An 11,642-nucleotide genomic window follows, 5' to 3' on the forward strand; every position below is an offset into this window, starting at 1 on the left:
CCCAAGTACGGGGTTTCAAAGCCACGAAACTGTTCGAGTTATTTATTCAAATTATTGTTTTTAATAAAAATAAAATGGTAATTTGTAAAATTCATTTTTAAGATTTAATTAAAATTTACAATTCAATTTCAATATATACTACTAATAATAAAATATTAAATAAATAAGAATAAAATAAATATAGATAAATATAATTATATTAAAAAGAAAATGTAGATTTTAGAATTAACAATAAATTGATTTAAACCAAAAATAAGTTAATTTTCAAATATTACTATTGAAATAGTAATTCATAAATTCTGCAGCAGTCTCAACCCTCTCCTTCCGCGACGGACTAAACATCGAACATTGTGAAGCCCTCTTGGCCTTTGTAGTTCGATTCTCAACGGAGCTCGCATATCGGATCCAGTCATGGCGGAAGATCTAGTTCTCGACACTGCCATCAGAGATTGGGTGCTGATTCCGCTCTCCGTGGTCATGGTTCTCATCGGAGTTCTCCGCTACTTTGTCTCAAAGCTTATGCGCTCGTCTCCAGTCCCCGATGCCAAAGTCGTACGAGAAGGGTAAATTTAGATTCATAATCTTCAGAATTCGTACATTATTCATCTTGTAAGTTCTTGACGCATTTTTTAATTCCGGATTTCAGGCAAATCGTACTTAGGGCTCGGAATTTACGATCTGCTGCTAATTTTATTCCCCAGAAGTCGTTTCGATCCCGCAGAGTTTATTACGGCAACGAGGTTTGTTTTCCTCTTTTTTTCAATGTAGTATGTGATGCGTGCCAAATTTAATTCATTAAACCTTTTTAGAGGAATCGTCTTCGATGTCCATTGTACTTGAATGATGCGTAAGGTGTAGAAGGTTTAGTTTCTGTTTCGAGATTCAACTGGCGTTATGAAGTGCAGTCAGAACTGTTATAAGAGCTCTTTATTATTTCTATTAGCTTGTTAAAATCAGTTTAGTCAAGTTGTGCATCTGTTAGTCTTCTTGATTTGTTTAATTTGTTGAAAATTAGTTAACGCTCCTCCTCTTTAAAGCTTGTAATTCCTCTGTATTTGATATCTGAGATTTGATTCAATAAGGAGTCTCCTCAACATTCATTTGATGGTATCAGAGGAAGCTTTAATAGGTTAGAGTTTATGAGATACCAATCTTATTTTCTCAAAGGGATACAAGCAGCTTATAGTTATTAGAGAAGAATCCTGGATTGACATATAGAGTATTATGCAATGTCCATAAGGTTTTATCGGTTGTAACTTGTATGATTTATTGCATTCTTGAATATGGTGACGTGTGGATGCCATAAATTGTGTTACTAATTTTGGGAATCTATGTGTGAGAATGGTTGCAGTGAGATTGTATATCTTGTAGAATGATTTTGATGTAACTATAATATTCAAAGTAGCACAGGAGGATAAAGAGAATCTGATACCCTAGATATTCTACATATGCAATTGGCAGGAGAATGGACTGCTCTTTGTTCCCAAAGGCCAGGCCCAAAATGCACAAGCACAGATGTTTTCGGATCCAAACATGGCAATGGATATGATGAAGAAGAATCTCTCCATGATTATACCTCAGGTGACTATAGTTGCTTATTCTATAACTATTCTTTTCATTAATATCATATGAAGTTCAACTCTTAATTTTTATTATCCTTTCTTCTTTGCTAGACCCTAACATTTGCGTGGGTTAACTTTTTCTTCTCCGGATTTGTAGCAGGTATGTTCTTCATACTACTATACTTTTGAATGCCTGAGGGTAACTTTTTTTGGCTGAGTGAATCTCAAAGTTATCTAGATTATATAAATTCCATACTTTTTAGGTGTTAAATGGTATATTCTAGCACTAATTATGTTTTTTAATACATGGGAACTTTGTACGATTATCTATATCTCTTGTTTACTATATCTTTCTGTTTCTCTGCCATTTCCCCCCTCCATTTTTGATAGTTGGTTATAACTGGTAGAAAAAGTTTTCAGGTTTATTATTTTTGTGCATTGAAAGCTGATTTTTCTACCTGTGTTAGTATCACTTTTCTTTTCAGCCTCCAATTTGTGGCATCTAATCGTATCTTCCCTCCTTATCTAGCAAAAATACCCTTTCCACTGACTCAGAGGTTCCGGTCGATGTTACAAAATGGGATTGATTTGAGTACTGTGGATGTCAGCTATGTCAGTAGCCGATCATGGTACTTCCCAAGATCAATTAAATATTATGGTGCCTGTGTTAACGTCATCTGAAGATTTTTTTTTTTCTTTTTTTTTCAAGTTTTTCCCTAAGTATTTGGTTGGATGATTATCACTGATAGTTTTATATAACTTATGTCAGGTACTTTCTAAATTTGTTTGGATTAAGAGGTCTATTCAGTCTCATTCTGGGAGAAGAAAATGGTTGGTTTTTTTGCTTAACAATTCCATTTATTCATTAACTGATGTGTGTATGGATTTTTTTTTCCCAAGAAGTAGCATTTTGAAAGTTCCAGATCTTATACTGTGACTTATGAGAAAACAATTCTTGGTGCAGCAATGGATGACACACAGAGAATGATGCAAATGTCTGGTTTTGGCATGGACCCAACAAAGGTAAATATTTAATCTTTACTACCCGGAATTTCAAACATCTTTCTTCATTTTTAGGCTGTCAAAGGATGTTTGAAGTATTAATATTCATTATTCAAAACTCTCTCTCTGTTTCTGTCTCTCTTTAAATCTACATATGCATACGCTCATATACGGAAGTTTGCATAGCATGCAAATCAAGTTTCAGGGTTGAACAGTTTTGATCTCCTATGTACATGTGTATGTATATATTTGAACTGACATCATTTTTTTGTTTAAAATCTTCTAAACTGGCATGGCTGGCTGTGTTACATTTGTTTCTTATTCTTCTACCTGTGAAATAAACTAAGCTTGAAGGAAGTTGCACATATTTTAGTGGTTCAGTTTCAAATTTTGGCTCAGAGTACATATTGTTAATGAATAGATTTTGTTGAGTCTGTTTATCAGTGTTCATGGTTGTTTGCTGTATCATTCTAAATGAGTATTGACTATGTATTTATACATGATATCTTGCACGGTTGTGCAGTCTATCGTCTTGATTGTGTACATTAATTTTGTGAGGATCCCTTTTGGATTGAACTTGCAAGTTTCAATGTGATAGCTGATAACTTGGGTTGATTAGCATTTTTGTATCTGCTCAATCTTGCACTAGCTCTCTAGGAGAAGATTGTTGTCGTACATGAGGTTCCCTAGTGCTGTTACCAGGTCAATTTGGTATAGAGCAGTTCGCTTATGGCTACGGAATTAGATAAAAAGACTTGTATAGAGATTGGGATGTTTTTATGTGAAGAAATGTAGGGACTCAAAGATCTATTGATGGAGCAAACGGATTCAATATTCCAATGTATGCAAGATGCTTTATGAGATGCAATTGCACAATCTTTCAAGGAAACTCGAGAGGATATTGCAGAGGTAGAAAAGAATAAAGCAGCGGCTAAACAAATTGAGTAGGAAAAATAGTATGAAAGCCCGAAGAAAAACAAGGAATAGCAAGATAATCGGGCTAAGTAAAAAGATCTTCAGTCAAATCCTTAGAGGCTGCGAAGGAGCATTGCAAAACGTCTGAGGTTGTAAGATGAAGCAAATGCAAAAAATGATAATGAGTGAGGTCATACAAAAGAGATGGAGGGGAGGCAAACTAACTTTTTTTGGAGTTTGAAAACGACCCGCAAATGGGCTGCAAAGATACCCAACACAACAAAGGTCTGTTTTCCAAAGAGTGGTCGACCATTGATGGTTTCGTGGAAAGAGGTGACATTGTGGAGACGGCGATGCTTCAACCGCTGCAAAGTTCGAAGAAGGTGGATCATCATGATCATCATGATGAAACTGGAGAAAAGGAGATGAAAAACTGATGGATGCCATGGTCGACGATGAAGCCTGTTATGGTCGGAAAAAATGAATTGGTGGGGGAGATGCTGACCAAAGCATCGTGAAGAGGCACAGAGAAATCAGAGGTTGGCGGTCATGAAGAAAAGGAGAATAAAAGAAGAAAAGTACCTAACGTAGGCCGTCACCAGCAGTGAGTGCAGGCATGCATGGAGATGAAAACTTGGGAAAGACACCAAAGCAACTTGTGTGGAGATGGGCACGTGGGTATGAGGATTGTTACTAGTGGTTAAGTGCGTTACGAAAAGAAAGAAGGTTCTGGAAGTGAGTGGGGCCTGCAGCTTCATTTAAATGAATTGATGAGGCTCGCAGTCGTGTTGCGGCCTATTTTGAATTTCAAAGGCATACAAAGCAACGAAAGCATGGTGGGTTTGAAAATGATCACATGAAGTGAAGACTAAGTTTTAACTTTCAACTAGTTGCCATTTTTTTCCATTCATTTTTGTTGCTACCCACACCTTGGGTGTGTTCTAGAGGCGGGTAATGGTAGGAATACTACAAGAAAGAAATTACGGATATTAAAGGGTATATGAGTAATTAACTAGGGAGTTTGTTATGCTTGTTCGTTGTGAATGGGCGGGGGATGAGTGAATTAGGCCTTGAGAGTGATCTTAGGAGGGGAGGGTCCATGATATAGTAACCCTAGCCAATTGGATCCCCTCGAAACCCTCATGAATATGCAAAACCTCCAAATCAAGTTGATTTTATTCCAAATGATTGCAACTCTTGGAAATTCGATCTAATAATCTTATTGAAGAATATGACCTTCCATGTATTTCAAGAGTTGTAACCTTTGAACTTTATGACCCATTCCTTCAAAATTTCATTATGAAATCTTAAACTCCTCGTGACATGAATCTCTTAATTGGGAAGAGCCCATCCTATCAGCAATTAAAAACATTTCCTGGTGCGCTCCCTGCTGACCTTCGTGGTGCTTGGTTTTTTGTTACAGCTATCCACATGTATATGCTGTTCAATCAATTGGTTCCTAGTTTGACGTGGATTTTATCTGTTAGGAAAAGTAGTATGTTCTGAAGAAGCCTGGTTTTCTTTTAAGTGTTAGAATACTTTCGTGGGTGAATGACTGACTGACAAGATATATTGGAATATAGTGCCACCAGTTGCATTTTGGTCTCTTTTTTTTCTAGTTGGATTTGCACAATCTGGCAGAGAGAATGAAACGATATGAATTGGAGGATCAAGATAACATTTGGGGCAGGAAGGAAATGTAATTGTGGTTGAATGGTGAATTGTATTGTTCTTGAAATGGGGGCAAATAAACATTATAGATTTCAAGCCAAAACTGGAGATACAGGTGGTTCTTGTCCTGCCTGCCTATTGGATCCTTTGTTTGTGATTAGCCCTACTTCTTTCTGGTTGTAGACTGGACAAGCTTTTAGTTATCCTGACTTCCCTATTGCTCGTTGACTTGGAAATGATATCACCGAAAAGCACTGAAGTTGAAAACTTGACAAAATGCTTATCTTTTTATTTGCAAACAAACATCTTGTTGGTGCAGTGTTTCAAAATGTATAATGTAGGTCCCGTCATTCTCCTCTTATTTTACTTTTATATTTAAGGCTCATTTGTCGCTATGTTACCTGCTTGATGTGCCCATATAAGCTAGTTTCATCTTAAACTTCGTTACGTCCTTGCATCCTAGGTGTAAACGAAGCTCCATCCGAAACCTCGTTATACTTTTTTGTCACAGCAATTGCTCAGATGCTTCAACCAAATTTGATTGATTATACCAGTGGGATGTGCGAATTGTCTTCGATGTTCTAATTGATTTTCAACTTTAAGCAGCTCACTTTATAGGGTTCTAGGAAACACTTTATTTCTTAAAATCTGGGCCTCAGTAATTCCTTCTTTGCCAACTTCTTTATTGGGTCAATCATTTGTACGTTACTGGCTAGTGGTCATTTAGGCCGTTGTTTCAAACTCGATGTTCTTTGTAGTCCATCTTTAACAAATCTCTATTCTAATATTTAGTTTAATTGTTAATTGATCGACATAACCTTTGTGAACCTTGAATTGATCATTATTCAAAATCTCTACTCTTCTGCTGATCTTAATGGTATTGCATTTTCTTGCCAGGGGTTGAGTGCCGAGAAAGACAACTTAGACATAGTGCAGCATGAATGGGTCTTACCCAAGTTTGAGCATCGCGCTGAAGCTGTGTTGAGAAAGATCGTCAGCTGATCGGTTTCTCTCTCACAGGTCTTCTACTAGTAAATCTTCTCTGGTTGTTACGATTTAGATACTTTTTTTTGAGATTGTTGTGAAACATAGGAATCTGTTTTTATCAACCATGGATATTGTAACACTAAATTATTTTTAGACAACCAATAGGAATTTTCCAAGTCATGCACAATTAATTCTTGAAAGGACACCGTTTAAAGATGGAATGCAATAATGACGTTGAAATTTGCTGGAGGGAATATAAGTCTCTCTCTCTCACCCGCACACCCGCGCACCCACACCCACGCACCCGCACCCGCACCCGGCCCCCACACTGGCACCCGCACACCTGCACGCACACCTGCACCCGCACACCTGCACACCTGCACACACGCACACCCGCACACACGCACACTACTCTTAGAGTATGAGTCAATGCACACGCACACTACACTCAGAGTATGAGTCAATGCACACCTGCACTACAAGCCATGTAGTTCAGTTTATCCCCTGATTGTATTTGGACTGAATTTGGAGATCTGAACTCATTGCTTCTAGGAACCAACAAAATCTTTCCCACCATTTCCCCATTCAAAATGTGGACAAATGTCCACTGTTAGAAGCTTTATTCATGGTGAAAGAAAGAGAAAAGGAAGATTCCTTCTGCGAAACGTCCCATGGACAGCAGTGGCTAATATACCTTTTAGTAAAAGCTTCTCGGATTGAACACTTGATTCAACAATCCCTCCTTCCATAGTGTTCTTCCTAGGGAAAAAGCATACTCTTTCTAGTGGCCCAACCATGTTTCTTCAGTTATTGCCTTTCATTTGGCAGAATTCAAAAGGAGCGAGATAGGAGGAGGTGGGGGTCGGGTCGGGTCAGGTCAGGTCATTCATTACACAATGTTTTAGTAGTGTCCCCCTAGACCACCAGCTTCCAATTGCTCTTCTTTTTCTCCTCTAAAGCCATTAAAGGCAACACAACATGATTGATGATCCCAAAGGAGTCGATTCTCATTGGAACCCGACCACAACATTTGCTAATCCAACATGGACAACAAGGCGGCATCATGAAAGCAACTCACCACCTGCTTCCAGCCAGTCTGCATGTGGGATGATATGTTATGGTTTATTCAGGTACAACAAGGTGTGCCCATCATTATGAACATCACTTTTTTTATTTTTCTTCTTCTTTTTATTGCATTTTTCCATTATACCAAACATTTTTGGATCTTAAATCATGTCTCAATGTATTGATTTTATCACTTTTTCTTTGATTTAGGAATCAACAAATTTGATATTGATTTCAAGAATAAATCCCTGCCCCGCCCCTGTTCTTACAAAGATATATTTGGAGCTTGGTTACAAAGAACATACACCTTAAATACACAAATATTTTCAATCGATAGGTTCGCATATCCCCCTACCCGATAGTTATATGCAGTAAGCAGTTGTTTCCTTTTGCTTACATTCCCATATAACACTAATTTTAATTTCTCATATCTTGCTTTCAAAACTCTCTTTTGAAATCTCTCTGCCCCCATTTTCTAAAACCTTCTTCTTGAATCAAGGTCAAAGGCAACGCAAAAACGAATAAGCTTAACTCACTTGTTACTGAAAAGTGAGTGCCGCACAATCGTAAGTCCATTCTCATCAAAGTGTAATTGTAACAAACGGTATCAATAACTCAAATGATGGTTTATTTCCTTTCACATAGAAACAAGCATTTTATGAGTTTAAAATAATCGTTCATTCAATTCTCTCACAGGCAAGCGTGCGTTTCGATTTAATGTTCACAATTTGCGATTTAATGTTCACAATTTGCTCATTTGATTGTGACATGATGATTTGACTACGATACTTTCAAATTTTATGGGCTGAATTAAAAATTGTAATAGGATCAAAATCAATAAATATTTATTAAGTTTGAGGTTTGAATTTTTAAAAATTTAGAAGGAAAGGGTTTTAAAAGAGAATTTTATGAAATAAAATTTAAAAACACATCCAAACCTGTTCCAAATAGCTGACATCAGTATTCTGTAGACAAAAGAATTAAGGATTTGAATCTACATTTTTAAAAATACATATTTAATAAAATGTCCCTTTCCAAATCATTTTTATTATTCTCTTTATAGACATTATATATTTTCTTTAAAATATCATTTTGATTATTACTTTCCAAAATAAACTATTTCTATCAACTCAATATAATCGATTTTAATATATTTTTGTGCTGATGCTATAAATTTACTCAAAAATATATATTTATATTTCTTTTGACTTTTAGAATTAATTGTTCTTCCTTTTTTCCCCTTTCTAATACTCTTATTTACACCCATATCAATTTTTTCTTTAAAACTTTATAATATAAAATATATTTATTTGTTTCCAAGCAAATCCCGAACAGGGTTTGGTTAATCGATCCTTGATTTATAGTCTTTTTTTTTTTTTTTGAGAAATATGTCGACCAGTTCCTGTTCTTTCTTTTTTTTACTGAGAACGGGTAGATTATCGTTGATTTATGCTCAGCTTAGTAGAAAAAAGTATGGATTAAAATTAAGTTGAGCTGCAAATTCAAAATTAATAAAATATTTCTAATTTGTGGATATTTCAATTTCTCATAAATAAAATGGGTAAAAATTATTTAAATTAATAATTAAGTTAGATCTTAAATTTATTTATTTATTTATATATTGTGGTTAATAAATAAAATTCTTATAAAATATATAAATTAAATTTTAATAATTGTGGATATTTTAATTTGATCCCAGTACCCCACCACTGGGTGCAATGAAGAATCTCTTATAATAATCCGATTAAAATAATAATCGGATTTTATTTATTTTATTATGGGATCGTGGTCACGGATCAAATCGATGACTGAGATCTGACGTGGCACAGTAGAGGGGCGGCTATGTGGGTCCCATGACACCAGCATCCGATCTGGCAGACAGCTACATGTGGTCCCCTACATGAAATGGAGTCGGCTTTCCTCTCTACCCCACGTGAAAAAATTACCAAGTTGGCAAACTAAAAAAATTTGAATAATAATGCCACGTCAGCAGACAGGTCTACGGGACCCACAAGCCAAGATCTACATTGGGTTACAGATGTTCACGGGTCAAAGACGGAGACGGAATAGGTTTTTTTTTTTTAACATCAAGTTCTCTCAACTCGGGGTTTCGTTGAGACATATGAGCCATGTCGATGGAGATAAGATGAGACACGGTGGTGCATTGAGAGACCTTGGCTCAAGTAGAGGCAAAGTCGAACTGAATGACTTGGCCTAGTCAGTTGTGTCGTAGACAATTGAACATGCACGCGTAGGCGGCGTGTGTGGTCGGACAAGCTTGGATTCCACACAAGCGATATTCGATTGACAAAGACAAATCTCGCCTATGGTTTAATAAAGCAGCAAAGCCGGGACGAAAAATATATATAGGGCATAATCTCCCTTAAGGCTAGTCGTGAGTGTGTCAAGATCACGACGCCGTGCGGTTAAAAAAGTAGGATTATAATAAAATCTAATCCTACGAATATCTAATATATAAACTTTATGAAATTTTAATTATTAATATAATATATACCGTAAATATGATGTATTTAAATAATTAAAAAAATAACTAAAAAAATATAGAGTTAAATTGTGAAGGATATTAAATATTATTTAAATTATGTAAATGAGATAAAAATGAAAAATGAAAGGACCAAAATGATGATTTATTATAATTGTAGGGACCTGAATGAAAAGTAGAGATAGGAATTAAAATGAATAATATTAAAAGAGAAGGACCAGTTTTTGGAAGAAAGAAAATCGAAGTCGACGTGGTTAGCCACAACCGACGGCAAGGANAGAGGGCGGCGGAAATTGCATGCAAAAAGAAAGAGAATTATAAATTATTAGAACAAAACAGACGCAAACCAACTGAAAAGAAAAGATATGTTATTTTATTTTATTTTATTTTATTTTATTTTTGTAAAAAGATTAATAATAATAATAATAAAAGTAAATTAATAATTGAAAAAGGGAAAACATTTACAACTGGACAAAACCGATGTCCTTATATTTTGCCTAACATTCTCTCTCTCTCTCTCTCTCTATCCTATAAATACCTCTCTCTCCCATTCATATTTCCTCATCTCTCTAACATCTCTCTCTCTATAGCTTCCCTTCTCTCTCAATTCTTCTCTAATGGCCACTATTGAGGTAACCCTTTTTCTCTCTCTTCTTTCTCTCTCTTTCAAAGTTGTGTAAGAAAAATCTCGCCCCAGTCCCTCACGTGATCGACCCAACTTTAACTTGGATGATCGTATCAGTGCTAATGCATTAGACCCCATTAATTTTTCATAATTGAGTATGTTTGGATGATCGTGTTAGTGCTGATGTATCAGGTCCTGTCAAAATTTCATAATTAAGCGTGTTTGGACGAAAAGTAGTGATAATTTGGGGTACCCATTTGAAAAAATTGGATACTCATTTCAAAAGGGAGGGTTTTGTGTTCATTTTAATCAGAATTTTGTGTTTTAGTTTTTGAATTTTGATTTTTTTTTGGGGGTAATTTGGTCACTTTACTCTTGTTCATGGGACATGCAACTGAAACCATGTTTTTTTTAATTTTTTATTATTATTATTATTTTTTTTTTTATAAATTTGTTGAATATTATAGCAATTGGGTTTTGTAGGTTGAATCAGCAGCTACACCTTTGCCGGAGGTGGTGAAGGCAGAGGCTGAGGAGTTTGCAGCACCCGCCAAGGCTGAGGACGATGCCGAACCAGAGGCTGAGACTGAGGAGGCTGCAGCACCCGCCAAAGCCGAGGACGATGCCGAACCCGAGGCTGAGGAGGCTGCAGCACCCGCCAAGGCCGAGGATGATGCCGAACNACCCGAGGCGGAGGAGGCTGCAGCACCCGCCAAGGCCGAGGACGATGCCGAGCCAGAGGCTGAGCCTGAGGAGGCTGCAGCACCCGCCAAGGCCGAGGACGATGCTGAGCCAGAGGCTGAGCCTGAGGAGGCTGCAGCACCCGCCAAGGCCGAGGACGATGCTGAGCCAGAGGCTGAGCCTGAGGAGGCTGCAGCACCCGCCAAGGCTGAGGACGATGCCGAGCCAGAGGCTGAGACTGAGGAGGCTGCAGCACCCGCCAAAGCCGAGGACGATGCCGAACCCGAGGCTGAGGAGGCTGCAGCACCCGCCAAGGCCGAGGATGATGCCGAACCCAAGGCTGAGCCTGAGGAGGCTGCAGCACCTGCCAAGGCCGAGGACGATGCCGAACCCGAGGCTGCAGCACCGGCCAAGGCTGAGGACGATGCCGAACCCGAGGCTGCAGCACCGGCCAAGGCCGAGGACGACGCCGAACCAGAGGCGGAGAAAGAGGTACCCTTTGAAGAAAAGGAAGCAGCATAATAGAGATGAGATGGAAAAGGGCATTATTGGAGAATGTATGATCTCAGCTTTGTGCATGAGTCAACTAGTTTAATTTATGTGCTGTTTTTTTTTTTTTTTTTTTTTTTTT

General features: G+C 37.4%; 2 protein-coding genes and 1 long non-coding RNA gene across 7 annotated transcripts; all 3 read left to right on the top strand.

Moving 5' to 3' along the window:
- The first annotated feature begins 293 nt into the window (after window positions 1–293).
- LOC111783096 (ER membrane protein complex subunit 3) lies at window positions 294–6,386 on the top strand. Its single transcript, XM_023663980.1, has 8 exons — window positions 294–563; window positions 647–740; window positions 1,462–1,581; window positions 1,674–1,722; window positions 2,092–2,191; window positions 2,332–2,393; window positions 2,527–2,585; window positions 6,048–6,386. The coding sequence occupies exons 1-8, from the start codon at window positions 412–414 to the stop codon at window positions 6,150–6,152; spliced, it is 741 nt and encodes a 246-aa protein (XP_023519748.1). The 5' UTR covers window positions 294–411; the 3' UTR covers window positions 6,153–6,386.
- Window positions 6,387–6,575: 189 nt separating this feature from the next.
- Window positions 6,576–7,536, top strand: LOC111783458. The gene is made up of 2 exons (XR_002813379.1): window positions 6,576–7,277; window positions 7,413–7,536. It is a non-coding gene; the product is annotated as an uncharacterized LOC111783458 (long non-coding RNA).
- A 2,709-nt stretch (window positions 7,537–10,245) lies between these two features.
- On the top strand, window positions 10,246–11,642 carry LOC111782553 (skin secretory protein xP2-like). 5 transcript variants are annotated; one of them, XM_023663319.1, is made up of 3 exons: window positions 10,246–10,337; window positions 10,814–11,071; window positions 11,129–11,642. In XM_023663319.1, the coding sequence occupies exons 1-3, from the start codon at window positions 10,323–10,325 to the stop codon at window positions 11,531–11,533; spliced, it is 678 nt and encodes a 225-aa protein (XP_023519087.1). In that variant the 5' UTR covers window positions 10,246–10,322; the 3' UTR covers window positions 11,534–11,642. The 5 variants fall into 5 exon arrangements, with proteins under 5 accessions (XP_023519087.1, XP_023519086.1, XP_023519085.1 ...); XM_023663318.1 differs by having other exon boundaries at window positions 10,814–10,993; window positions 11,048–11,642; XM_023663317.1 differs by having other exon boundaries at window positions 10,814–10,975; window positions 11,030–11,642.

The sequence above is a fragment of the Cucurbita pepo genome, chromosome LG20 (assembly GCF_002806865.2).
Source record: "Cucurbita pepo subsp. pepo cultivar mu-cu-16 chromosome LG20, ASM280686v2, whole genome shotgun sequence".
Taxonomy (NCBI): Eukaryota; Viridiplantae; Streptophyta; class Magnoliopsida; order Cucurbitales; family Cucurbitaceae; genus Cucurbita; species Cucurbita pepo.

Excerpts from the sequence above, each read along its gene's own strand:
- LOC111783096 (XM_023663980.1), top strand. The coding sequence starts at position 412 with ATGGCGGAAGATCTAGTTCTCGACACTGCCATCAGAGATTGGGTGCTG. Across the intron at positions 1,582-1,673 it reads TCTCCATGATTATACCTCAG|ACCCTAACATTTGCGTGGGT; the intron begins GTGACTATAGTT and ends CTTCTTTGCTAG. Across the intron at positions 2,192-2,331 it reads TATGTCAGTAGCCGATCATG|GTACTTTCTAAATTTGTTTG; the intron begins GTACTTCCCAAG and ends AACTTATGTCAG.